Source organism: Lepidochelys kempii, chromosome 22 (assembly GCF_965140285.1).
Source record: "Lepidochelys kempii isolate rLepKem1 chromosome 22, rLepKem1.hap1, whole genome shotgun sequence".
In the NCBI taxonomy this organism is placed as follows: Eukaryota; Metazoa; Chordata; order Testudines; family Cheloniidae; genus Lepidochelys; species Lepidochelys kempii.
In genome coordinates, this window is record NC_136401.1 from 17449116 (window position 1) to 17473895 (window position 24780).

Here is a 24780-nt window from a genome sequence, read left to right on the forward strand (position 1 = left end):
TATTAAAAATATACCTTTTTAGAGTTCCTACATCAAACTAAACTGTAATTTATAAACTGCATTCATTTGTGAAAATGCAAACAAGTTTTTTGAAAACAAAAAAACCTAAACAGGTCAAAACTGAAGTGGCAGGTGTCCAGGCTCTGAGGTGTACTACAGAAGTAAATGGGAAGCATTGCTCCTGCATTCCCAGCACTACTGTAAGTAAGTCACCTACCAGATTGAGATTGTTAATTTTTTGGATAGTTTCCTGAAGCACTCTGTTAGATTGCTGTTAATATACTAACTCTGTAGGCTCTTTATGAAGACTTAAATAGAAATACTGCCCAATTTACAACAAAAGATAGTCTCCCTATCTTCTGCAGAGGGATCAAGTGGAGCTATTAATCAACAGCAACTTTGTTTCAGAAACAAATTAAAGAAAGAATAGGCATAGATGAGAGAGTCAAGGCCCGTGTTGATCCTTGCTGCACACACCAAATAAGAAATACTAAGTAATTAAGCAGGACTTGTTTTGGTTATATTTGAGCCTAAGAAAAGAAAAGGACCCACCCAGACATCTGGAGCTGCAGGAGAATTCCAGGATCAAATACAGGATTATTTTTGGCTGTAGCTGTGATGGAGAGAGGTAGGCTTATGCATTATCTCCACCACAATAAAGCATGTTTAGGTCACATATACTTGTCTATTGGTCATTGAATCTCTAAACTACAAATTTCTGGTGAGTTCTATCCTAAGAAAATATCAATTTAGGATGATCTCATAAAGAGCTTTCAGTAGAGGAGGGAAGAGTCTTTTGGCATTCACCCTTCACACACCTGGTGATAAATCACAAATGCAGTATTTTTAAAAAAAACAACTAAATTTATTAATCTCCATGTTTCCTTTTTAAGTTACAAATAGAATTACTAGTTTTCAGTATCTCTTATCAGAGCAATATAAAAATACATTAAAAGTTTAATAAAATCTTTACATTTCAGGTACATAAAATTAGGGAGAGAGAGAAATAAAACAGACAGGAGAAGGCAGAATTAAGCGTGTTTTTGTGGAAACATCAAGCTTCCCACCACAGAGTCCAGTATTTTACTGACCCGTAAGAGCCAGGTTAGAGCGGGGCAGGCACTGCTCTATCGGTTGGTATTCACCCAATGATATCGATCCATACGAGGTCCAGAAAAAGCAGCTGTTGGCCAGTAGCATTTGAAGCCCTTGTGCTGGGGATAGTAAACAGTCGCCTGATGAAGTCCATTGGTTCTGTAGCTCTTCTTCTGAGGGTACCGAGACCATGGCTGAATGGGCAGCTTGCAGTAGTCACTGAACTAAGAACAAAACCAATGAGGAGTCCTTGTAGCACCTTAGACTAAAATTTATTTGGGCATAAGCTTTTGTGGGCTAAAGCCCACTTCATCAGATGCATGGAGTTAAAATATATATATATATATTATAGCACATGAAAAGATGGGAGTTGCCTTACCCAGTGGGAGGGTCAGTGCTAACAAGACAATTCAGTTAAAGTGGAAGTAGCCTATTCTCAACAGTTGAGAAGAAGGGGTGAATAAGAATAGATTAGAGATTTGTATTGAGCTTGGCCTCAAGTTCCTTCTCAGGTATTACAGTTAGTGTAGAGATAAAGTCACTGCTTATTCATGCACATTTGTTGATTTGGGGTGACAGGAGGATCAAGAGCAGTACAGGCAGCCTACAGCGGTACTGACAGAAGAACTTGAGTGGGATAGCTTGGTCAATCTTCCCCAGTAGATCATATTATAGGCCAGACACTAGCTGTTTCCTCCTTTACAGCAGGAAAGAATGTTAGGACACACCACCAGCATCTTACCTGATAGACACTGTTTGGGTTGCTGACCGTAGGGATAGCTTTAGCTTCCTTGGTATAGCCCTCCTCATCTGAGGAGGTGCCAGAATGATAATCTGAGGTTGCTTTGTCAACAGCATGGCTGATGCGTTGAGAGAGTTCTCGGTCGTCCTCAGAACCTTCAAAGTGAACGACCGTGAAAGGCAGATTCTTCTCACCATACCTAGAGTGTGTGTGTGGGGGGGGGGGGAAGAGAGAAGAGTGTTTGCTCAATTTATTGCATAATACAGCTTTGCACTAATACTGTAGAGGTCCACTGCTATTTACTCACAGACCCACAGAGCCCCAGGCTTTTAGTACTCTCCTATTACTTCTTTCCCATTAGTGGCAAGAAGTCACTGTTGCCTGTTTGTGTCTTAGCAAGATATTAATTCAGGAGGTTCTGCTGTATTCCAGACTGAAGGGACTCCTCCTACAGGGGGGTTGGTGAAGAGTTTTAGACTAGCCCTAAAACTTCTCTACTGGCAATGTTAAAGTGCTGCCATGCCAGCGCTTTAACATGGCTTGTGTAGTCGCAGCAGAGAGTTCTCTCCCAGCGCTCTTAAAAAAAAAAAAAAGACACACAAACAAAACAAAACCACACCCACCTCCACATGGGGCACGGCTCCTAGCAATGGTGCCCTGCCTACACTGGCACTTTACAGCGCTGAAATTTGTAGCGCTTGAGGGGTGTGAAAAAACACCCCCGAGCAAGAAAGGTGTAGCGCTGTAAAGTGCCAGTGTAGACAAGCCCTTAGTTTGAGAGCTTGGAGCCAGCACCAGTCCCGACAGTTTAGAATAGAACAAAGTGCACCCTTCTAATCATAAAAAGAAAAGGAGGAGTACTTGTGTCACCTTTGAGTGAGCATAAGCTTTTATTTGAGCATAAGCTTTTGTGAGCTACAGCTCCCTTCATCAGACGCATTCCGTGTGTAGCTGACGAAAGCTTATGCTCAAATAAATGTTAGTCTAAGGTGCCACAAGTCCTCCTTTTCTTTTTGCGAATACAGACTAACACGGCTGCTACTCTGAAACCTTCTAATCATGTTTGACTAGTTATAGGATTGCAAGAAAATCCACAACTCCTAATCATCACATGCTCCTTTGCCAATACATTTTTAGAATCCTGTCCACACCTGGCCTCTGGAATGCACTGTATGCAGTGTAGCTGTGGACAACAAGGAGAGCAAGGGTGTAACAGTCACCCGAGTTCAGGGCTCACCTGCAGCACACATCAAATGGATCAACCCATATGGTGATCTCTCTTGGCAAGCCAAGGTTATCAAAATCCACATTACTGTCATAACAAGCTTGTTCCAGTACAGGATCTCTTGTCTGATGTTTGTTTATCCGTATACACCTAGAGAGAGAATAAATAAGGGCGACTGTTATGCCATAGGGCTTATGTTTACTGCAGTTAACTCAAATCCTATTTGCACATCAAAACCCTTAGGTCAAGTGTGGTGGTATTTTAAATTCAGATTATCTGTGCCCTAAGAGCTATTCAGGCTAAAGCCTGAGTTAGCACAAATCAGTTGCCAACACAACCATTGTTGCTCATTTGTTATTTTGCAGTGTAGCCACTTTCACTCAAGTGGAGATTAACTTGAGTTAACTCTGCAGTGAGAGCAAGCCCTCAGTTATGCATGCATTCTTATCAAGAAATCGTTAGCTTCCCTAAGCGTGCAGCCAGCCTGCATTACCACATCTGCTCTATTCCTTGGCCATTCATTCCGCCTATCAAGCTTGACAGGAAGAAAAAGTTCTTCATAAACCCTGTTCAGTTCGTTGCTTTTTCAGCATTTGCCTTGTGTGCTTTACTACAGCCTGTATTATTATTCCTGAAGTAGTTCCTACATCTTTACATGGATGTTCCCAGAGCCTTATATTCTGTCTATTCCAGCTTGCTAGACACTGCTCCCCCTTTTACCATAGCACCAAAAGCACAGGGCCAAGTCTGTTACCTGAAAGCTTGTCCCCTAGATGGGTTGTCTAGGTACCAGTGGTTCTTATACTTTTCAAACAGTATTGTTGTCAGCTTAGCTGCAAATTTCTCAGTTTTGAGCTTGCTCAGTTTGTCTTGCTTCTTCACCAGCCTTGTGATGAAAAAGACTGTGGCAGCAATTTCATCTTTCATTTTCTTTTTTAATCTGGAGTGCAGGAGGATGTACTAGCTGTTAGACCATCACTGTAGAGAGAGATAACTATGCTGAAGAAACTAACTAGCATTAAGGTACTAATTAAGTTTCAATAAGGGCAGAGGGTGGAAGGCCTAGACAAGCAATGCCAAAAAAAGACCTTAGACATCCTAGAGACCAGGAAGTCACACTACAGTGTTTGGTCAAACAAGACTCAAATATTAAGCAACAGCATGACTGTCCTCTTCATCCTTCTTAGTCTAAGGAAGACTTGTCAGTTACACTATTGCCAGCCCCAGGTGTTCAACCTTCATGAATCAGATCCTCCCCACAAGCCACCATTTTGCTTTAAAGGTTGAGATTTTAAGAAGATGGGGTTTGATTTTTGAAGCCTTTAGGGTGCACTCAGGTGACTTTTCAAGCTTCTCTGCAATCATGCCAGCCAAATGCATTTGTTTTTAAAAAAAGCAAAAGTCTCAATTACAATTCCAGGAGCTGGATTTCCAAAAAAAAAAAAAAACCAACAAACAACACCCAAACAAACACACCCATCAAATATCAAAACTCATAAGAGTCACAAGTTGTCACCACTATAATTAGTTGTATAAATTAATAATGAAGGATTTTAGCTAGGCTACTGTTCTCAGTTTATTTAGAGCAACCCAATAGAAAAAGACTGTCACTCCAAGAATGAGCATTACTTTAACAAGTACCAGTTGTAGGTCTAACAACTTATAAACAGTGTAGAATACAGGAGAGTTGATATTAAGATTATCTAATCTTACCTAATAAATTGCTCCTATTTACAGAGAAGTTACCTAGTTACAGATGCTACTTACATTACTCATCACTGAAGTATTCAGCACAGTATAAGAATATATAGAGAAATAGAAGACTAGGTAGTGCTCCCACCCAACAGTTATTTTTGGTGTGTTAGAGTCAAGGGTCAGCAACCTATATTAGAGAGTTACATCACTTCATTAACCCTCAGTTCACACAGGCTGTGTAGTGATACAGTCCTTTGCCATACCATAAAGGAGTAAATGTTACCTTTAAAATAGACCCTGTCCAATAAAAACTGATAAAATTCCAGCTACTTTAAAACTCTCAGATATACTTTAACTACAATAAACAATTCAAAATATGTTTGACAAAAACATGATTGTTGCCTTAGTAAACCATATACACAGAAGCCACCCTCACACATACCAACTGTCATCACCTACTCTTACAAGCTGCAATCTTCTACTCTATAATCTTCTGCTTCAGGTGTATATAGAACTAGAACTCAACTGGCTGTTAAGAGCTTAACAACTGAACAGGTGTATTCCATTATGCTGAATACAACTTGCTTTCTTCCAAGGGTGTAACACTCTGGATGCTTTTTTCCAGGCCAGAAGAGAGCTCTGTGCAGCTCCTTAACTTGTCTCTTCCATCAACAGGAGTTAATACATTAAAAGATATTATCTGATCCACCTTGTTTCTCTCATATCGCGGGACCAAAGGAACTACAACAACACTGCAAACATTCAAAACTACTGTCAATTTATCTGTTTTCAACACCAATGATGCTTCCTTTCTGAAGTACATTTGATTAATTCAGTACTTTCCTCAGTCATGTTTATCTATGTAATACCCATTAATTTTAGTATCTGTGGGGAATATACATAATCAAGAGAAGCAATACCAGATTAAATAATTAATCATTAGTGGTATTCTCTATAACTGCCAAAAACACAGAATTGAAACAGACTAGCTATTTTCCTTGTGTAACCCTGAACTTAGTCATTATATATCTTTGAAAATTGTATTATTCTGCATTTATCATTAAAAATAATATACTATTTACTTCTATCAATAGTATATATATTTTATATTCCTTATAATAATTGATACTTTTGAAACACTGGTATGAAGAAGAGCTCTAGAGATTATTTTTAAAGGGTTTAGAAGAAGGCACTTTCTTAAAGATGAGTACTTTGTTGTTTAGGAGTTTGGATAATAATTAGCTAATGGCACATAGAGAAAGAAGCTGATTCTCTTTGTCTGTTTGGGACCTATTGCTATCTCTAAGACGGGCATTGCCATTGTCTGACAGCAAGAAAGGAAAGACTAAGGTAAAAAACAGGTTAGAATCAAAAATGCATAAATATGAAGAAATCTAAGGCCCCAATCATGCAAAGATCGAATCACTTGCTAAACCTCACACACATGAGTGGACTCATTGACGTCAATGGGGTTTGTCAGGTATGTGAAGTAAAGCATGTTCCCAAGCCTTTGCAGGACAGGAGCCTAACCCTGCATTTTATGCATGGCTCTGTATTTGTGGATTTCTTTTGCCACCTACAAATAACTCCTTGTTTTATACTAGTGTCCTCTTGTACCACTTAAAAGACCAATGTTTTCAATTTAAACTCCTGTTATAAAGAGACAGCAATGAAAAGGAGAAGATAAGCCTCCACTGATTTATCATTTTTCCATTTCCTATTTCTTTCCTGCCTACATACTTGTATGACTTCTATTACCATATCACCTAAGCACATCACAGTAGCTGTGTGGTATGGCCTAGTAGCTAGTGCGCTAGAGTGGGACTCAGATTACCTATGTCCTATTCATGGCTGTGCCACTGGCCCATGGGTGACCTTAGGCAGGTCATTTCACCCCTCTGTGCCTCAGTTTTTCCATCTTTAAAATGGGGATAATTATACTCACCTCCTTTGTGAAGCTCTTCAACATCTACTCATGAAAAGTATTATATAAAAGCTAGGTATTATTATCCCTGCTTTATAGATGGCAAAACCTAAAGCAGAGGGAAGGGAAATGACTCTTCAGAAAATCAGTTTTCAAGCCAGGAATTGAAATTGTCCATCTTCTCTAGCCTAGGTGAGTGTTTTATCCACAGCCTTCATTCCCAGGAAATGCCCTGCAATGCACAGAGCAACGTATGATGACAAATATTGATTTTGTTTGTTATATGGGTAAAGCTTGAGTCATTCTTTCTCTTTCACATATAACATAAAATGGCAATAGCTCTCAGTGCAGGGCTTTCTGAAGGATGGTGCTTGACAGCAGGAAACAATTAAAATGTATTACCATGTAGATTTTTCCTAATTCCCCGCAGGTCTTGACAGGAGTCTGTTAGTTCCTTGCTGTGGAGCACGTAGGGAATTTCACTTTCAGTTGATCCCATGGCACATTGCACACCAAAATTTGCACTGGGCAAGGAATAAGACACTCACAAACAGGCACCTTTAGGCACAACTGTCTGTGGCAAACACTGGACTTTCATGCCAGAGCCTTAACTGCGTTCTAAAGATTAAAAACAGCTTTAAAGAGGCAACATTTTGGTGGGAAGCTTTCTGGGCTGAATGCCTCAGACAAAAGTTGCAACCACATCAGTTTCTCTTTGTTTCTAAATATCTGTTGAGTGAAGGTTCCAAATGGAGGGCATCTTTTAATTGCACTGATTTTGCTAACAGGATGAAAAATGGAACAGAGGGATGTCCTTTGTGGACAGAGTGGAGGGGTGGGGTGGGCAAAAGTGGAGGGAGAGAGCAGGGAAGACTTGTAGCAGAGAAAAACAGCTAGGGGCAGGTGGGGAAGCAAGTTTGATATTATCACATTCAGTACTTATCCCAGACTGTCATCTGACAGCCCTGGGTTTGGTCTGTAGTGCCCATTCCTACCTTTTACTCTAAATACTTCAGGCCAGGAATCTGCCACTTGCTGATAACATTTTACCACTGTACAGTGACAATTAACAAGGATTAGCTTCTAGCCATTAAAAAAATATTTGCCCCTCCCATGGACACCTTTATCTTATTTAGGCACAGACAAAGTAAAATGGAGTAACATCAGAACAGTTTAGGAATTAGGTTAGGTCATCCCTGTAAAATTTCAACCTATTTTAATTTAGGGTAAGTATTAAAGATAAACTGATATTTACCGTTTAAAATTATAGAGTGTGCACAATAGTGCAGGGTCCAGCCCTATGACATTGACATCAATAGGAGTTTTGTCATTGGCTTCAACACGGGATCTGATCCTAAACCAGTAAGGTTTCAACAATCATTCAGGTACTCTCTTTGAGCTTCCCCATTGAAATACAGTTTCGTTTTGAGTTGGTGAAGCACATCAGCTAATGGAACTTTGAACCGTCTCCTGGCTATTACTTTCTCTGACTTGTCCAGGCAGGCCCTGAGAGTTATGAAATAGTGAAGCAGAATAATCAAATGCCTGGATTCCACAAAAGGACAATCAAACAGAAGCCTAAGTTCCCTCAACACCTCCTTTTGTTCAGCTATTTGTGCTGATATTTAATGTGCAAACTGTAAATCAGCTGTAAACAAACTCTGCACCTGAGAAACCAAACCAACAGAGCACATAGTAATGGGACTATTCACAGAGTAAGCTTCTACTCATTGGGAGTCAAGGCGGAAGCGTCTGGCCCTTGATTCAGCTAAACTTGGCCACTTTAGAGGTCATGTGGCAAACAGAAAAGACAACTAATAAAGTTCTTGGCAACTTTATATTCATCCTGATGACTCAAAATATTGAGTTTGAGTATTGAAAATATTGAATATTGAGGTTATCATTGATTTAGATAAAGGGTATTAAATGTTTTTGACTGAACACTTCTAACATCATCCGCCAACTTGGTAATACAGAAGCTCTTTTTGTTAATTATATCACTGAATGGGAGCCAGAAAAGTTTAGAATTTTTCAACTTGCTGGCTTCCCATTTCAGCGAGAAAGAAAACTGCCATTTCCAAGTTAGGCAGATTCATTGATTTCAAATCATTTATACTGTCACCACTTGTCACTGACCTACTTACATGAGAGGCAGCCCTGGTTTTCTATATTTGGATAATAAACAGTTAAGAAACCAAGCTTCAAAGAGAAAGTTTGAAAAGTTTGAAATGAAAGATCCAGCCAGCAAAAGCCACTCTAGCTACATGTTAACAGAAACTGTTAGAATCCTGACAGCTTTTGCAAAGAAGTACAGAATGATGACTAGCCAGATATTTTGATTAACAAGTCATAGGAGATAAATGGGGGAATGTTTGGTCCCTTTACAAAAAAATGATTTATTGAAAGCACTGTCAGAAAAATACTGCATTCCTCTTTCTGGGCACATAAAGCCTGATCCAGACCCCATTAAAATCGATGCGAATCTTTCCATTTACTTCAGTGGGCTTTGGATCAGACCCCTCACTCAGCACAAACATTCTTAGTTAGATTAAATTAGGATTTCCCTGATCACCAGGCAAGCCTAGGCATGAACTACAAAGGGGAAAGAGTCAGTCACAGTTTCTCTAGTAACTGCAGGCCAAAGCAAGTGCTAGCAGTATTTTCCTAAACACACTGATGGTTAGGGCCACCCCAGTAGAATTTTTGCAGTTACATTATTTTACAGAGTCCATTGCTAACGAATATGGAACTGACACTCTGTGTGTGACTTACTTTTAAGAACCTTCCTTTTGCCTGTTCTGAATTATTTTTTCAAAAGAAAACATCTTTTTTATTTGGAAGAAAACTTCATATGTCTATTTATCAAGGCGTCTGCCCATACAGGTGTGATTGATAAAGCACAAGAGATCCCTACTCCAGGTAAGGCATCTGCCCTATAATTAACGATCTTGGTATAAAATCAGTTAGCAAGAGCCATTCTGGAGGAAAAAATCCTTGCTGGTTAAGAGATTAATTTATCCCTGTGGGAGGAGGGCACTTTGCATTTGTTTGTCCTGGCTGCATTTCAGCCTGTTGTTCAGACAGAACTTGACCTGCCTCTAGATACAATAATGTGCTAGTACTCGCGTCACCTTCACAAGGTGCCGTTTCAACTGTGAGCAGCAGGATGCTGCAGGGCAGGGTAACTTTGGCATTGTTGGGCAATATGATGCTAACAAAAGCCATGTTCATTTAAATCTTTTCAACAATCTCAATGCAAAAAATTCCTTCCTGAAGCAACACAGAAATTATTTTTAATTGCAGCCATAAACCAAACATTTAAAGATGCTTTAGATAGATTAGATTAACATAAATAGTAGACTTTATTATGTAATATGCATATAGCAATACAGCCAAGCTAATTACGTTGATCCATATGGGCCTGATCCAAAGCCTTTTGAAGTCAAGGAAAAGATTCCCACTGGCGCTCAGGTTGTGTAAGAAAGCATACAGTACAAGAAATAAAGGTAGTTTTCAGACAGGATATAGTGGAGCTGATTCCACTAACTTAGGATGGGTTCAACAAACACAGAACATGTTCTTCCTCCTCGGGAACCTGAATGTACCATGGCCCTAGCTGTAAACCTTTAGGTTTGAGGCCTGTTTGTATTCCCATATCTGTGAGTTGCATTGTGTTTTCCGTGGTTAGAAGGGATCATATGAGGTTTGTATGCAGGCATGTAGCAATGTTGAACGGCCTCTAATATTATTAATTCAACTCACACTATAAAGTAAGGGTCAGGGAAGAATTGTGATTTGCTCATCATGGGAATGGTCTTAACCCATTATGCACCATGTATTGCTAGGTCTTTAAATGTGAACCTCAGTCCCTGGAAACTGAAAATGCAAATAAACTTTTAAACCAAAAAGACAAAGAGGTTGATGCTGGTTTGGCATAGCCTATATTAAACAACAAAGAACAGAACATAGAGTTGATAGTTGGCTTTCTTTAAACAGAGTCTTCATGCCATGCTCTAGCATTAGAAATTTTTCTGCTATTGTAATAATTTGGTGATTATGCCTATTAATTCCCCTCCCCCCCCTCCCCCCGACACACACACACTCACACCACATTCTCATTTCAGGCCATGATTTTCAAAAGTGACTAGTGATTTTGGCCACCCAATTTGAGACACCTTAAAGGGGTTTGATTTTCAGAGGATGGGTGCTCAGCACTTCCTGAAAATCAGGGCCCGTTAAAGCATCTCAAGTTGGGCACTCACTATCACCAGTCACTTTTGAAAATGTTATCTTTAATGTCTCCAGTGTCTGCCTACCCAGTGGACACATACCTGCCAAGCATCTCTTCTCCCAGCTCCACTTACAAGCACACTGCCTCTGCTGCAATTTCACCTCCCATCTACTATGGGGCACTGCAGAGCTAGAAATCCTTCCTTGCTGCTCCTCCTTCTGGCTGCCTTGCCCGCAGCGGGATAGGCCATGGGGAACGAAGAGGGTGCAGCCTGCGCCATGCTTCCCCATGCTGGCTTTACCCACCTGCCTCCTGCTCTTGAGTGCCTCAGCAGCAGCAGGCTGGGTGCACATGGGGGCAGGAGAGACAGGGTCGGATGGGAGAACAGGACTGGGGAGGAGGGTGGGATGCAGGACCTGGGAGAGAGACAAGGACAGAGGGGTGCCAAAGAAATGCTGGGGAAGGATAGTGCAGTGATGAGACTGGAGAAATGAGCAGGAGAGGCTCAGGGGAAATGTGGAGTACACAGGACCAGTGATGGGCAAGGACAGAGACAGCAGGGGTGAAAAACAACAACAACAATAAAAAAGAACCAGACAGAGGGTTGGGACCAAGAGGGAAGAGGAGGAGAGAAAACACTTCAAGTAAAGACAGGGGAAAGTGAGTCATGGAGTCTAATGCATTTGTCTGAGCTCCCAGTGCCGGCTGCCTTCTGTTTCTGCAGCAAGCTAGGCCATGCCACAGTGATCTGAGAGGCTCTGTGTGCGCCCTGAGGGCTTCTGGCTTATCCCTCGGAGCCAAGGCCTAAGGGAGGTCTCTGTGGGGAGGACAGAATGCATGAGGAGGGAAGGGGCCCACCAGGTGATGGGGGCAGGGAGATGCTGTGGGTCCAGGGGCTACTACCATCCTGGGTGCTTTTGCTTGGCAGATGGGTGAGGGCCATAAAATCAGGTCCCCCTGGGAGACTCTTACTCTGTGCATCCGTATATTTGTCAATCTCTTTCTAATGTGCCTCTTACCACAGTATATGGGCACCTTGTACACATCTAACAAAATCAGGTTGATCCCCCTTAGGTCCATCCCATCCTCATTTACACAAGACTCACTCTGGTCCCAAACAAGACTCATTCCTCTCCATTTACCACGCTGGGATCACACTAGATTTTCATCTGGGTAACTGAGATCCCAAATCTAATTCCTAGGTTCTCCCACTCTGTTTGCAGCCACTGATATCTCTTGTTATGACCTAGGAGACTTTTTTTCATATTCTACTTGGAGATCAGAGCTGTTTTAAAAAACTAACATGAAGATGGAAAACTAAACTAGGGAAAGCGAAAGGGTGAGCACAGCCATGGCTGGCTCACAAGATGGTAGGAAGACAAGCACTGGGGAAGCACCAGTCTTAGAGAGAAGCAATCTATGAACTAGTCTCAGAAATGATGGTGAGTTAAGAATCATGTTAAATACCATAGCCCAGACTGTCCCAGTTGTAACTCTCGAACTGTAGCCACTCCATTAAAGGAGAGTGGTGATATCTCTTTCTGTTCAGTCTAGGTTCCATATTTGTTTTATCCATGGAAACTTCTTGCACAATAAAGCCTCCCATCATAAAGTCAAGCCGTCCATTTCAGAGCAGTGACCAATCCTCCGTTCACAAGCCCCACCTGTGTCCATGACGACAGAGTGTATACAAAGGTTCCAGGCCTAGGGCTGCCCCACAACCAACGCTGGGGACAGTCTAGCTGAGGATTCTCATGGAGAGACATGGGATGGTCTGCTACTGCCTTGGGATCACTCCCAGAATTTCCAGCTTGCATGTTCGTCCTTTAAAACAGAGTTCAGAATCAATGCTTGGAGTGAATAAGTGGCTGGGCTACTGGCTGAAAAAAAGGAGGGAAATGTTTAAAATGAAGAAAGCAGATGCTTCCAGCACTTTTCTTTCTGCTTCGAAGAAGTTTCCAGGAAGTATTTTGTTATAAATGTAATACTCACTATCAGGATTATTACAAGGTAAGCTCCTTATAGGCAAATCCTGAAGTTTGTTTTAAATACTTTGAGGCTGAGGCATTTATGAAGGAAAGCTTGTAAAATATTACTCTTTTGTGGGCCAAATTCATTCATGGGGTAACTCCATTGGTCTCTCATTGCAAAACAAGCAAGAGTCAGGTAAACCTGCATAAAATATTTTATTGTATTATTAATTGTATACATCTTGTCTGAGACATAAGGTACAGCCTATTATCATTTCAAAGATGGTGTTTAATTGGGCAGAACAGATAAATTATTAGTAAAATAGAATTTGCATTGAAGATTAGGAGACATTGTAAATGACATAATCATACAAATTAGCAAGCAAATGAAATGAACAAGCATGAAGGAATACAAGTGAAAAGAACAAAGGTACTACCCCATATGCACTTTGCACAGAGTTGTTAATTTATTTGATGAATATAATTTAGGTGTAATTATTTAGGATGATACTTTGTGCTTTCCTAGGAAATATGCTGTAGTGTAGTTTGTAATAGTAACAAAGTCATAGCAGTCTGAGGCCCCAATGCCACTTCAAGCACCATCTCTGCTTCTTCAGCATTCTGGAGAAATGGGGGAGACCTATGTGGGGCTTATCAGGTTTAGGGGGTCAGCAAATTGAGAACTGGTAAGGGTCTACCATTATTATTGCTGTTGTCATTAGTATTGTCATTACAGTTATGATCTGCTAAGAACATTTTAACAGGAAGTGTCACAATTCTAATACATTTGGCAAAATTCATCCCTGGTGTAATGCCACTGACTCCAGTAGAATCACAACAAGGATGAATTTGATTCAGTAAGTCTCAGAAATTCAGTATTCATTTGCCATAAACCACGTAGGATGTTACTTACATTCAAACACTTCACTTTGGCCCAAATTTTGCAGCCTTCTCCCTCTGTGGGTGCCTTTACTCACATGAGGAAAATCTCTGACTATCTCATGCTCACCAGCATGACTGAGTGTTGTACAATCGGGTTGTTATGGTTTCCAATTTCCATTTTGTGTATTCTCCTCACTTAACTTATGGTATTTCACTGATTCAGTATGTCTTTGCACTAACTCCTTTGTGGTGAGTCAACTTCATGTTGGAATTACTGTCGCAAATTTATTTCTAGAGTAACTCCTTTGGAGTCTGTGGAATTACACCAAGGATGAATATGGCCTAGTGTTTCAGTTGTCATTGTTAACTGTTTGCATGACAGGAGCATCTAATGAAATTCAATGAGAGATCAAATAATTATTGGAAACTTTCTGTCTTTTTCTAGGTTTAGCTGCAGTGCTCTCCTCACAGAAATAGTGTTTGGTTTGTAGGCAGTGTAGTTAGCTGATTGTATCCATCTCTTTGCAATCACTAACTTTACTGCCATCAAAACAAGGCACAGAATTCCCAGCTACAGCCTCGGCACAGAGAACAGCACATCTTACAAGCTGCTGATGTCTAACTCGCAGAATAAATCATCACATCTTTCATTTACAACGCCATTTTCAGAAATGTCAGCTGTTCAACAAAGAATGCATTGTTGAAGAATTTAGGTAAAATCTTAGCCACATTAAGTCAGTGGCAAAACTCCCATTGACTTCAGTGGCCCCAGGATTTCACCTGTTGTGTTTAATTTGGCTTTTGAAAACACCTCAAACATTCAATTCTTTATGTACCAAGATTTGACCAACAAGCATTCTAAGGGCAAAGAAAATAGGCCAAAGAATTCAAGTCCAATTCATTTGACTTTAAAAATTATATTAAAGATATGAACATGTATATATCAATTCTTATTTAACAAACTAAAAACATGTAGATACTTCTAAAAATATTTAGAGATCATATGCTGTATTATTCTGTAAGTACAGCTTCACCATGTTAGCATATGTCACCCTATCCACTTTGGTGAACTTATAAGAATTAATTATCAAGAAATATCAATTCAACTTAATAGTACAAGAGTCTGCCATATTTCAGTGGCAAGACCTGCTCTTAGTAAAATCAGATGTTGGAAATGAACTGTCTTGTACATTAGCCTAGTTACCAGGCAGTGTAGTTAGCTGATTGCTAAAGGTAACAATCACTAACCACACAGCCAGGTAAAAAGGTTTGTAATGCATCTTGCTGGAAGTCTGGAATACTGAAGTGTTTCGACAACACAAAAGGCATTTAGTCTGGCTCCTTTGTAGAGGTGCACAAGACAATCCAGAGACAAAGCAGAACAAATGAAACATAATGGATTCCCCATAAACATGCAAGTGACATCAATCTAATTGTCAGCTCAATATTGTATAGCTGTTAAGCTGGAATAAAGCTGCATATTAAAATGTTTCATACCCTTGGATACAGAAAGAAAATCTTTTTATTTTGCAATTTGCAAACATAGGGTCTGATTCTGATTCATGGATTCCAAGGCCACTGTGATCTTCTAGTCTTACCTCCTGTATAACACAGGCCATAGAACTGCCCCAAAATAATTCCTAGAGCAGATCTTTTCAAATCTTACTGACACCAACCTTACACCTGTCTAACCCCACTGACTTAAGTGGAGTTACTCACCATCTACACCCATTTAAGTGAAATCAGAATCAAGCTTGTAATTGTTTCAGGAGAATCACCTCCCTCTTCACTTTCCCCAGTGGAGGAACTTTACATGGCAGTTCCTCCACAGCAAAACCTGAAGCCTTACCATGGGCCTGATCCTATGAAGTGGTGAGCTTCTCTGGAAGGTGATAAAACACCCTCAACTTCTCTAACCTTCATTAGAAGTTCCGGCTGCTCAGCACCTTGCAGAATGGGGTCCAATGTGAACAACAGAGCATGGGATTTGCCTGTGTCCATATAGCCTACGTACCTACAACTCAGTGTAGATTGAAAAGGAGTACTTGTGGCACCTTAGAGACTAACCAATTTATTTGAGCATGAGCTTTCGTGAGCTACAGCTCACTTCATCGGATGCATACCGTGGAAACTGCAGTAGACATTATATACACACAGAGACCATGAAACAATACCCGCTCCCACCCCACTCTCCTGCTGGTAATAGCTTATCTAAAGTGATCATCAAGTTGGGCCATTTCCAGCACAAATCCAGGTTTTCTCACCCTCCACCCCCCCCAACACAAACTCACTCTCCTGCTGGTAATAGCTCATCCAAAGTGACCACTCTCTTCACAATGTGTATGATAATCAAGGTGGGCCATTTCCTTTTCATTTCATTTCATTGTGTGTGTGGTTTTTTGGAGGGGGGTGAGGGAGTGAGAGAACCTGGATTTGTGCTGGAAATGACCCACCTTGATTATCATACAACTTGATGATCACTTTAGATAAGCTATTACCAGCAGGACAGTGGGGTGGGAGCGGGTATTGTTTCATGGTCTCTGTGTGTATATAATGTCTACTGCAGTTTCCAGGGTATGCATCCGATGAAGTGAGCTGTAGCTCACAAAAGCTCATGCTCAAATAAATTGGTTAGTCTCTAAGGTGCCACAAGTACTCCTTTTCTTTTTGCAAAGACAGACTAACACGGCTGTTACTCTGAGATCAGTGTAGATTGTGAGCTTGATGCTGATTGTTCATACAGACAAGGTAGGTGAGGTAATATTTTTCATGTGAACCATCTTTCTTTGTCTTGTTCGTGTATTTTTCCCTTGGTCTTTTGGGAAGTAGTGTATTAGATATCCCTCTATTTTTGTTCATCTGTTTATCTTGTCTACAGTTAATATGCAACAAGTTGTAACAAACTGTAACTATCATGTACAGAACGATATAATGAAGTTGTTAATTTATTTGAGGGAGGCTGATATAAATTAAATTTAAAAGGGCAAGAAATAGCACTGTCACAAGGTGGCTGGCCCCTTTAAATAAAGTGGATCCAGCATACCTGGGCCAGCACAGGTACGTCCCATAGTGATTCAGTTAAGAGAGTGGTGTGGCACTTGAGGCTAATAAATGAGTGAAAGACTGCCCTGAGCAAGGGGAAGGTCCCTGGAAGAAGATGGGAGGTCAGTGGGGGAAGGACATCTACCGGAATGGAACAAGGGCCATGCTCTAGGGAAGCAGCCCTGGGGCCTGTGTTCGTGAAGAACTGAAAAGGAGGGCCAGAGCTCGGAGGCTGACAAGGGGTTGGGGTATGTCAGCACTGCAGTACAAAATCCATAGCTGGACTAGGTCAGCTGACTCGGGTTTGGACTCCAGGGTTATAAAATTGCAGTGTAGAGTTTGGGCTCAGGGATGGAGACCAGTCTCTGAGATCCCACAAGTGGGGAGAGTCCCAAAACTGAGGCTGCAGCCTGAGCATCTACACTGCAATTTTATAACCCCGCAGCTTGAGCCTGACTCAGCTGACCTGGGCCAGCCGGGGTCTTTTTTTGCAGGGTAGCTGTACCCTAGGAGACCACCAGAGGGACTATCCTGATGGCTTGAAAGCCAGGAAGAAGCTGCAGAAGGACTCCGACTAGGATGGATTTTCTGATCAAGAACAGGTGGGGACCAAAAGAAAACCTGGGTGTGGCAGAACATGCCAGAGCTGCGCTATGAGGACTGTGGTTTGGCACTCTCATGGACTACATGCATTCTGTGTGGGACAAACTGTGAGGCTTCCAAGGACTATGTGTGTTATGCGGAATAATAAACTAGCCCTGGGAAGGGGTAATAGTGGACACAAGAGACTGTCTGGTGGAATCTTTAAGGAGCCTGAGAGGGGAAGCTGAGGCAGTTACCCTAACATTGTTGTGCCCAGCTGCAAGGAGGCACTCGGAGGGGAGAGGGAATTGTGGCAAGCACAACAAAAGTATCATGCTAAACATTTCAATCTCAACACTACTTGTCTTTGACTGTACAGCAATGGGGCTATTCCTGCATAGAACACTCTGGGCTACATCCTCCGGTCCTTACTTCAGCAAAACTCCTGTTGACTCCAAAGAGACTGTGCCTAGAGTTCTGTGTAACCACAAAACATGACACAATTCTACTGTGCAGTACTAATGAATGCTAGATTGGTGGGGAACTAGTTGTCTGATCATCTCAAGGTATCGATCACCTCAGGGGCGTTTGCTGGTTGAAATCTGGCTCCTGGGTTGGTAGTAACTGAAAGCTACCAGCTGATGGTGTTATGGTGCCCTACTTGTGAGGTCTAAAGTTTTATTTCCAGCAGCAATATTCTAATTGGGCCTCATCACATATGACAAATACCTGCACTCCCATAATGTGTCCAGATCAGCAGTGCCCTCTGATGGATACTGTCCATGCCAGATGTGCTAAGGGGTGCAATAATATCACCAACTGCCTACAAAACTGAGGGCAGCACGCCCTAGAACAGGGTTCTGGGTCAAGTACTGCACTAGGGGAGATGGGCAAATCTGTGATGCTCTTTACCAGTGCTGGATTAATGCACAGATGCACTAGGCCCAGCCCTTAAAAATCGATTATTTTAAAAAAAGATGAAACCCAGGCCCCAATTCACCATTTGCCTGCCCATGGGGTACCCACATACAGCAGTGACAGGTGGATGTGAAATGCGACCTGGCTACCTTGGAATCCTTTTGCTTTCATAGTGCATAGGTGTAAATGAGAACACCAGGCACAGGGTAACATGGGCCCCATGCTTTTAGACTAGAAATGTTGCTTACAACACCACTTTAATGTAAACTAATGTAGGAAACTGCACTGCCTGAATTCCTGCCCCCCAGCAGCCTAGACCCAAACATTCAGAGCTTCCTGCAGCTGTGGGTCAGAGGCAGCAACCCAATCTGTCTCTGCTTTATCCCTGCAGCACACGGAGGACTGGGCAGGGCTGGCCTGGCTGCAAAGTGGGTTCTCATGGGGAGCTGGGCTGAGCGCGCAAACACCAACTGTTTGGGGGGCAGCGGTTCTTGGGCTCTATGGAGATAGCACAGGGGAGCCCCCGGGGCTCTGCAGCCTCCCTTGCACCGGCCAGACAGTTGGTCTTCACCGGCTCCTCTGAGTGTGACATGGCCTTTCCAAAGCCTTCTGGAACTCGGTGACCCTGCAGCCACCACTGGAGTCCTGCCTAAGCCCCAGGGGACCACAGCTTCAAGACCCCAGAGAGACCCTCTGCATCCCCCCATATCCCCTTAGCACTGCAGGGAGACTCCCCACATCCTTTTTTATGGGGACACCCCCCACATTCCTTGCCTCTGCCCCCCAGCACTGGGGAGAGAGCCCCCACACCCCTTCTCATTATTGACAGAGACCCCTATGGCCCTCTCCTGTGAGAGCACTAGGGGTGCAAGTGACCCTCATTTCCTTCACGCTTTCCTCCCATCTTGCAGGGGTGACCCCCATTCCTCCCCAGTAGCGTGGGTGACTCAAGATTATTACTGTTTATTTCCTATCTCCCTAGTGTTGGAGACAGCCTAGAGAACCCCAGCCTCTGCTCCGAAGAGAATCTGTATTTTAGATATGACCTGGGTGGGAGAGCCCAGATGCGGCTCATGCTGAAAGGGCAGCAGGTGCTGGGTGGTAAAACCCAGAGATGGCTTGCACTGACTGGACAGGAGGTGCTGAATGGGAGAAGCCTGGAGGTGGTTCACACTGAGCCACCTCCAGAAGGGCTGGTAGGATGGGCAGGAGGGGCTGGGTGGGAAAGTCCAGAGGCAGCTTGTGCTGACAGGGCAGGAGTCGCTGGGCAGGAGAAGCCTGGAAACAATTCGCACTGACAGGACAGAGGCACTGAATGAGAAAGCCCAGAGGTGGCTTGCGCTGACTGGGCATGAGGTGTTGAGCAGGAAAACCCAGAGGAGGCTCGTGTTGACTGAGCAGGAGGTGCTGGGTGGGAAAACCACTGTGATGGCTTACAGTGAGAGGCCAGGAGGGGCTGGGCGGGAAAGCCCAAAGGCAGCTCGCCCTGACTGGGCAGGAGGCGCTGGGCAGGAAAACCCTCAGACGCCCTGCATTGGCTGGGCAGGAGGCATGGGCAGGAGAAGCCTGGCAGCAGTTCACACTGACTGGGCAGAGGTGCTGAACAGGAAAGCCCACAGGTGGCTTGTGCTGACTGGGCAGGAGGTGCTGGGCGGGAAAACCACTGAGGTGGCTCACGCTGACTGGGGAGGAGGGGCTGGGCGGGAAAACCACTGAGGTGGCTCACGCTGACTGGGGAGGAGGGGCTGGGCGGGAAAACCACTGAGGTGGCTCACGCTGACTGGGGAGGAGGGGCTGGGCGGGAAAACCACTGAGGTGGCTCACGCTGACTGGGGAGGAGGGGCTGGGCGGGAAAACCACTGAGGTGGCTCATGCTGACTGGGGAGGAGGGGCTGGGCGGGAAAACCACTGTGGGGCTTGTGCTGACTGAGTTGACTGAGCAGGAGGCAGTGGGTGGGAGAAGCCTGGAGGCAGCTCATGCTGACTGGGCAGGAATCACTGGGTGGAAAAGCCCAGAGCTGGCTCGTGCTGACTAGGCAGAAGCAACAGGCCAGGGTAACCACTGAGGAGGCTTGTACCGACTGGGCAATAGGTCTGGGCAGGAAAGCTCGGATGTGGGTCAAGCTGACTGGGCAGAGGCGCTGGGCGAGAAAGTCGTCAGGAGCCTTGTGCAGGCTGGCCAAGAGGTGCTGGGTGGGAAAGCCCAGAGGTGGGTCGAGCTGACTGGGCAAGAGTCACTGGGTGGGAGAAGCCTGTAGGCAGTTTGCACTGACTGGGCAAAGGTGCTGAGCAGAAAAGCCCCTGCAGCGCTTCACTCTGACTGGGCAGGAGGCAGTGGGTGGGAGAAGCCTGGAGGCAGCTCATGCTGACTGGGCAGGAGGCGCTAGGTGGGAAAGCCCAGAAGTGGCTCATGCTGACTGGGAAGAAGCAACAGGCTGGGGTAACCACTGAAGGAGGCTTGTACCGACTGGGCAATAGATTCTGGGCGGGAAAGCCCAGAAGTGGCTCATGCTGACTGGGCATGAGGCACTGGGTGGGGAAAACCACTGAGGTAGCTCAGGCTGACTGGGCATAAGGCGCTGGGCGGGAAAGCCCTCAGGCGGTCTGCCCTGGCTATGCAGAAGGCGCTGAGCGGGAAAGCCCTCAGGCGGTCTGCCCTGGCTATGCACAAGGCGCTGAGCTGGAAAGCCCTCAGGCGGTCTGCCCTGGCTATGCACAAGGCGCTGAGCGGGAAAGCCCTCAGGCGGTCTGCCCTGGCTATGCACAAGGCGCTGAGAGGGAAAGCCCTCAGGCGGTCTGCCCTGGCTATGCAGAAGGCGCTGAGCTGGAAAGCCCTCAGGCGGTCTGCCCTGGCTATGCAGAAGGCGCTGAGCGGGAAAGCCCTCAGGCGGTCTGCCTTGGCTATGCAGAAGGCGCTGAGCGGGAAAGCCCTCAGGCGGTCTGCCCTGGCTATGCAGAAGACGCTGAGCGGGAAAGCCCTCAGGCGGTCTGCCCTGGCTATGCAGAAGGCGCTGAGCGGGAAAGCCCTCAGGCGGTCTGCCCTGGCTATGCACAAGGCGCTGAGCGGGAAAGCCCTCAGGCGGTCTGCCCTGGCTATGCAGAAGGCGCTGAGCTGGAAAGCCCTCAGGCGGTCTGCCCTGGCTATGCAGAAGGCGCTGAGCTGGAAAGCCCTCAGGCGGTCTGCCTTGGCTATGCAGAAGGCGCTGAGCGGGAAAGCCCTCAGGCGGTCTGCCCTGGCTATGCACAAGGCGCTGAGAGGGAAAGCCCTCAGGCGGTCTGCCCTGGCTATGCAGAAGGCGCTGAGCTGGAAAGCCCTCAGGCGGTCTGCCCTGGCTATGCAGAAGGCGCTGAGCGGGAAAGCCCTCAGGCGGTCTGCCTTGGCTATGCAGAAGGCGCTGAGCGGGAAAGCCCTCAGGCGGTCTGCCCTGGCTATGCACAAGGCGCTGAGCGGGAAAGCCCTCAGGCGGTCTGCCCTGGCTATGCAGAAGACGCTGAGCGGGAAAGCCCTCAGGCGGTCTGCCCTGGCTATGCACAAGGCGCTGAGCGGGAAAGCCCTCAGGCGGTCTGCCCTGGCTATGCAGAAGGCGCTGAGTGGGAAAGCCCTCAGGCGGTCTGCCCTGGCTAAACAGAAGGCACTGAGCGGGAAAGCCCTCAGGCGGTCTGCCCTGGCTATGCAGAAGGCGCTGAGTGGGAAAGCCCTCAGGCGGTCTGCCCTGGCTAAACAGAAGGCGCTGAGCGGGAAAGCCCTCAGGCGGTCTGCACTGGCTATGCAGAAGGTGCTGAGCGGGAAAGTCCAGAGCTGGCTCATGCTGATTGGGCAGGAGGTGCTGGGTGGGAAAAGCCTGGAGGCATCTCGTGCTGACAGGGCAGGAGGCTTTGGATGGGAAAATCTCTGAAGCAGCTCAGGCTGACTGGGCTGTAGGCAGTGGGGGAAAAACTCGAAGGTGGGTCGAGCTGACTGGGCAAGAAGTACTGGGAGGGAAAACCACTGAAGTGGCTTGTGCTGACAAGGCAGGAGGCACAGGGCAGGAAAACCCCTGGGCTGGCTTGCACTACATGTGCAGTAGGGGCTGGGCAGGAAACCCCAGCAGTGGCTCTCGCTGACAAGGCAGGAGACATTGGGTGGGAAAGCTCAGAGGCAGCTCACGCTGACTGGGCAGGAAGCACTGGGCAGAAAAATCCAGAAATGACATGCGCCGATTGGACAGAAGCAGCTAGGCGGGAAAACCACTGAGGCAGCGTGGGCTACATGGGCAAGAGGTACTGGGTGGGAAAACCACTAATGTGGCTCGTGCTGACAAGGCAGGAGACGCTGTGTAGGAAAGCCCAGAGGTGGCTTGTGCTGACTGGGCAGCAGCAATTGGGCGGGAAAACCACTGAGGCAGCTCATGCTGACTGGGCTGTAGGTACTGGGGGAAAATCCCAAAGATGGGTCAAGCTGACTGGGCAGGAGGGGCCCGGTGGGAGAAGTCCATGGGTGGTTTGCACAGACAGGGCAGGAGAAGCTGGGTGGAAAAGGCCGGAGGCAGCTTTGCACTGACTGGTAAGAAGATACTGGGCAGGAAAGCCCAGAGGGAGTTCACACTGATTAGGCAGCAGCTGCTGGGAGGGAAAGCCCAGAGGCGACTCGTGCTGACTGGGCAGGAGGCACTGGGTGGGGAAAAACACTGAGAGCTCAGGCTGACTGGGCTGTTGGCACTGCGGGGAAGAGCCTGAAAGTAGGTTGCATGATGGGGCAAAAGGCAATGGGCGGGAAAACACCAGAGCTGGCTCGCACTAGATGTGGAGTAGGAGCTGGGTGGGAAACCCCAGCAGTGGCTCACACAGACAAAGCAGGCAGCGCTATGTGGGAAAGCCCAGAAGCAGCACACGCTGACTGGGCGGGAAAATCTGGAAATGACATGGACTGATTGGACAGATCAGCTAGGCGGGAAAAGCACTGAGGCAGAGACATAGGCAGAATGCCATGGGTGGAAAAAGAGGGAAAAGATTCCACTAATTTGACAAGAAGTATTCCATGGCAAACATATAAGGCATGTTGTACTGACCACCCTCTACCGAGGGAATGGAGGTCTCTCCTTGTCCGCCCGCTTGGCTACGGCCCTCTGTGATGCCCCTGGCTTAAGGACCACCCTGTAAGGAGGGTTTGGGTCTCCTTCGCCATGCTTATGTAGCCACAGGTCACTTTGACACGCCGGGCAAAAGGACTGCCCTGTAACCAGGCTGCAAGGTCTTATCCCTCTCATTCTTAAACTAGGAGAGCCTTTCTTCTTGCCTGTGGCTGAGTGACCCCCCCTCTAAGAAGGGTCGAGGTCTCTCTGGCTCTCTATTATTTAGGACCCAGGCTTTACAATGCCCTGTGCCACTGACCTCTCCCTGTAAGGAGGGTGCAGGTCTCCCCTTTCGAGCTTGTCTTGGGCCGCTGGCACTTGCTGGGCAAAGAGACCACCCTCTACTGAGGGAATGGAGGTCTCTCCTCGTCAGCGCTCTTAGGCTCTGGCCCATTGAAATGTCCCTGGCTTAAGGACCACCCTGTAAGGAGGGTTTGGGTCTCCCTCGCCATGCTTCGTTAGCCACAGGTCACTTTGACACGCCAGGCAAAAGGACTGCCCTGTAACCAGGGTGTAAGGTCTTATCCCTCTCCTTCGTAAACTAGGAGAGCCTCTTTGTGCCTGTGGCTGAGTGACCCCCCTTTAAGAAGGGTTGAGGTTCTCGTTCTGCTGGTCACAGTAAATTGCACTCGAATGATTTCTACTTGGCTTTTCTGGGTTCTGAAGTGAAATCTGATTTGTGTCCTATGTATTTCCTGTCCGGGTCACATGTCACCTGGTGTGGCGAAGGGGCGGCTGTAAGGGGATGGTGGAGGCCGTGAAAAATTCAACCCTTTCTTCAAAAAAGCCAAGAAATCACCAAAGTCCAAAGTGAGCTCCCTCTAACTAGGGTGCAGGTCTTTCCCCAGATTACACTCCCCTTTGAAAGGTAGTTCTAGAAACCAGCCTCTTGAGAGAGTTAAGGGTTTGCCCTTGTAGCTGTCCTGTGCCCGTGGCCTCCTCACGCTCTCAGCCAAGTCAAAGCCCAGCGTATTCTGCATCCAGCCGGCCCTGAGTTCTGCTGCAAGCTCTCCTGCCTTCTGCTACGGATTGGTGCCGAAACCTAGGAATTGGGGTAATTTCAAGGAGGGGCGAGGACCTTGTCCATTTAATTTGAATTGTCCTTGGAATCGTGGTCTCCACTCAGCCCGCACCTATCCCGCTTCACCTCTCTCTCTTTCCCTCTCTTTCTAGCAACTCAAAGGACAAAAGGAAGACGACGACAGAAGCACCAAAGAAACTGCAGGAAAAGAGAAGAGAAGAAAAGGCCAGTCAAAAACCACGCACACATTGCAGGCGTGGCCCTCCCGGTGGCATTTACACTTGTCCACGTAGGCTTAATGCCCCTTGAGGCGCCAGGGAAAAGGACCTCTCTGTAAACGGG

General features: G+C 45.7%; 1 protein-coding gene across 1 annotated transcript; it reads right to left on the minus strand.

The window, feature by feature from the left end:
* Positions 1 to 1127: 1127 nt before the first annotated feature.
* BTG4 (BTG anti-proliferation factor 4) lies at positions 1128 to 3989 on the minus strand. The gene is made up of 4 exons (XM_073321056.1): positions 3817 to 3989; positions 3075 to 3212; positions 1838 to 2036; positions 1128 to 1319 (listed from the first exon to the last, which is right to left on the minus strand). Exons 1-4 carry the CDS (start codon positions 3987 to 3989, stop codon positions 1128 to 1130), a joined length of 702 nt encoding a protein of 233 aa, XP_073177157.1.
* Between the last annotated feature and the right edge of the window lie 20791 nt (positions 3990 to 24780).

Coding starts and splice junctions, on each gene's coding strand:
- BTG4 (XM_073321056.1), bottom strand. CDS start 3,989: ATGAAAGATGAAATTGCTGCCACAGTCTTTTTCATCACAAGGCTGGTG. Junction 3,213..3,816: donor TCTAGGGGACAAGCTTTCAG/GTAACAGACTTG, acceptor TTCTCTCTCTAG/GTGTATACGGATAAACAAAC. Junction 1,320..1,837: donor ACCCAAACAGTGTCTATCAG/GTAAGATGCTGG, acceptor TTTTGTTCTTAG/TTCAGTGACTACTGCAAGCT.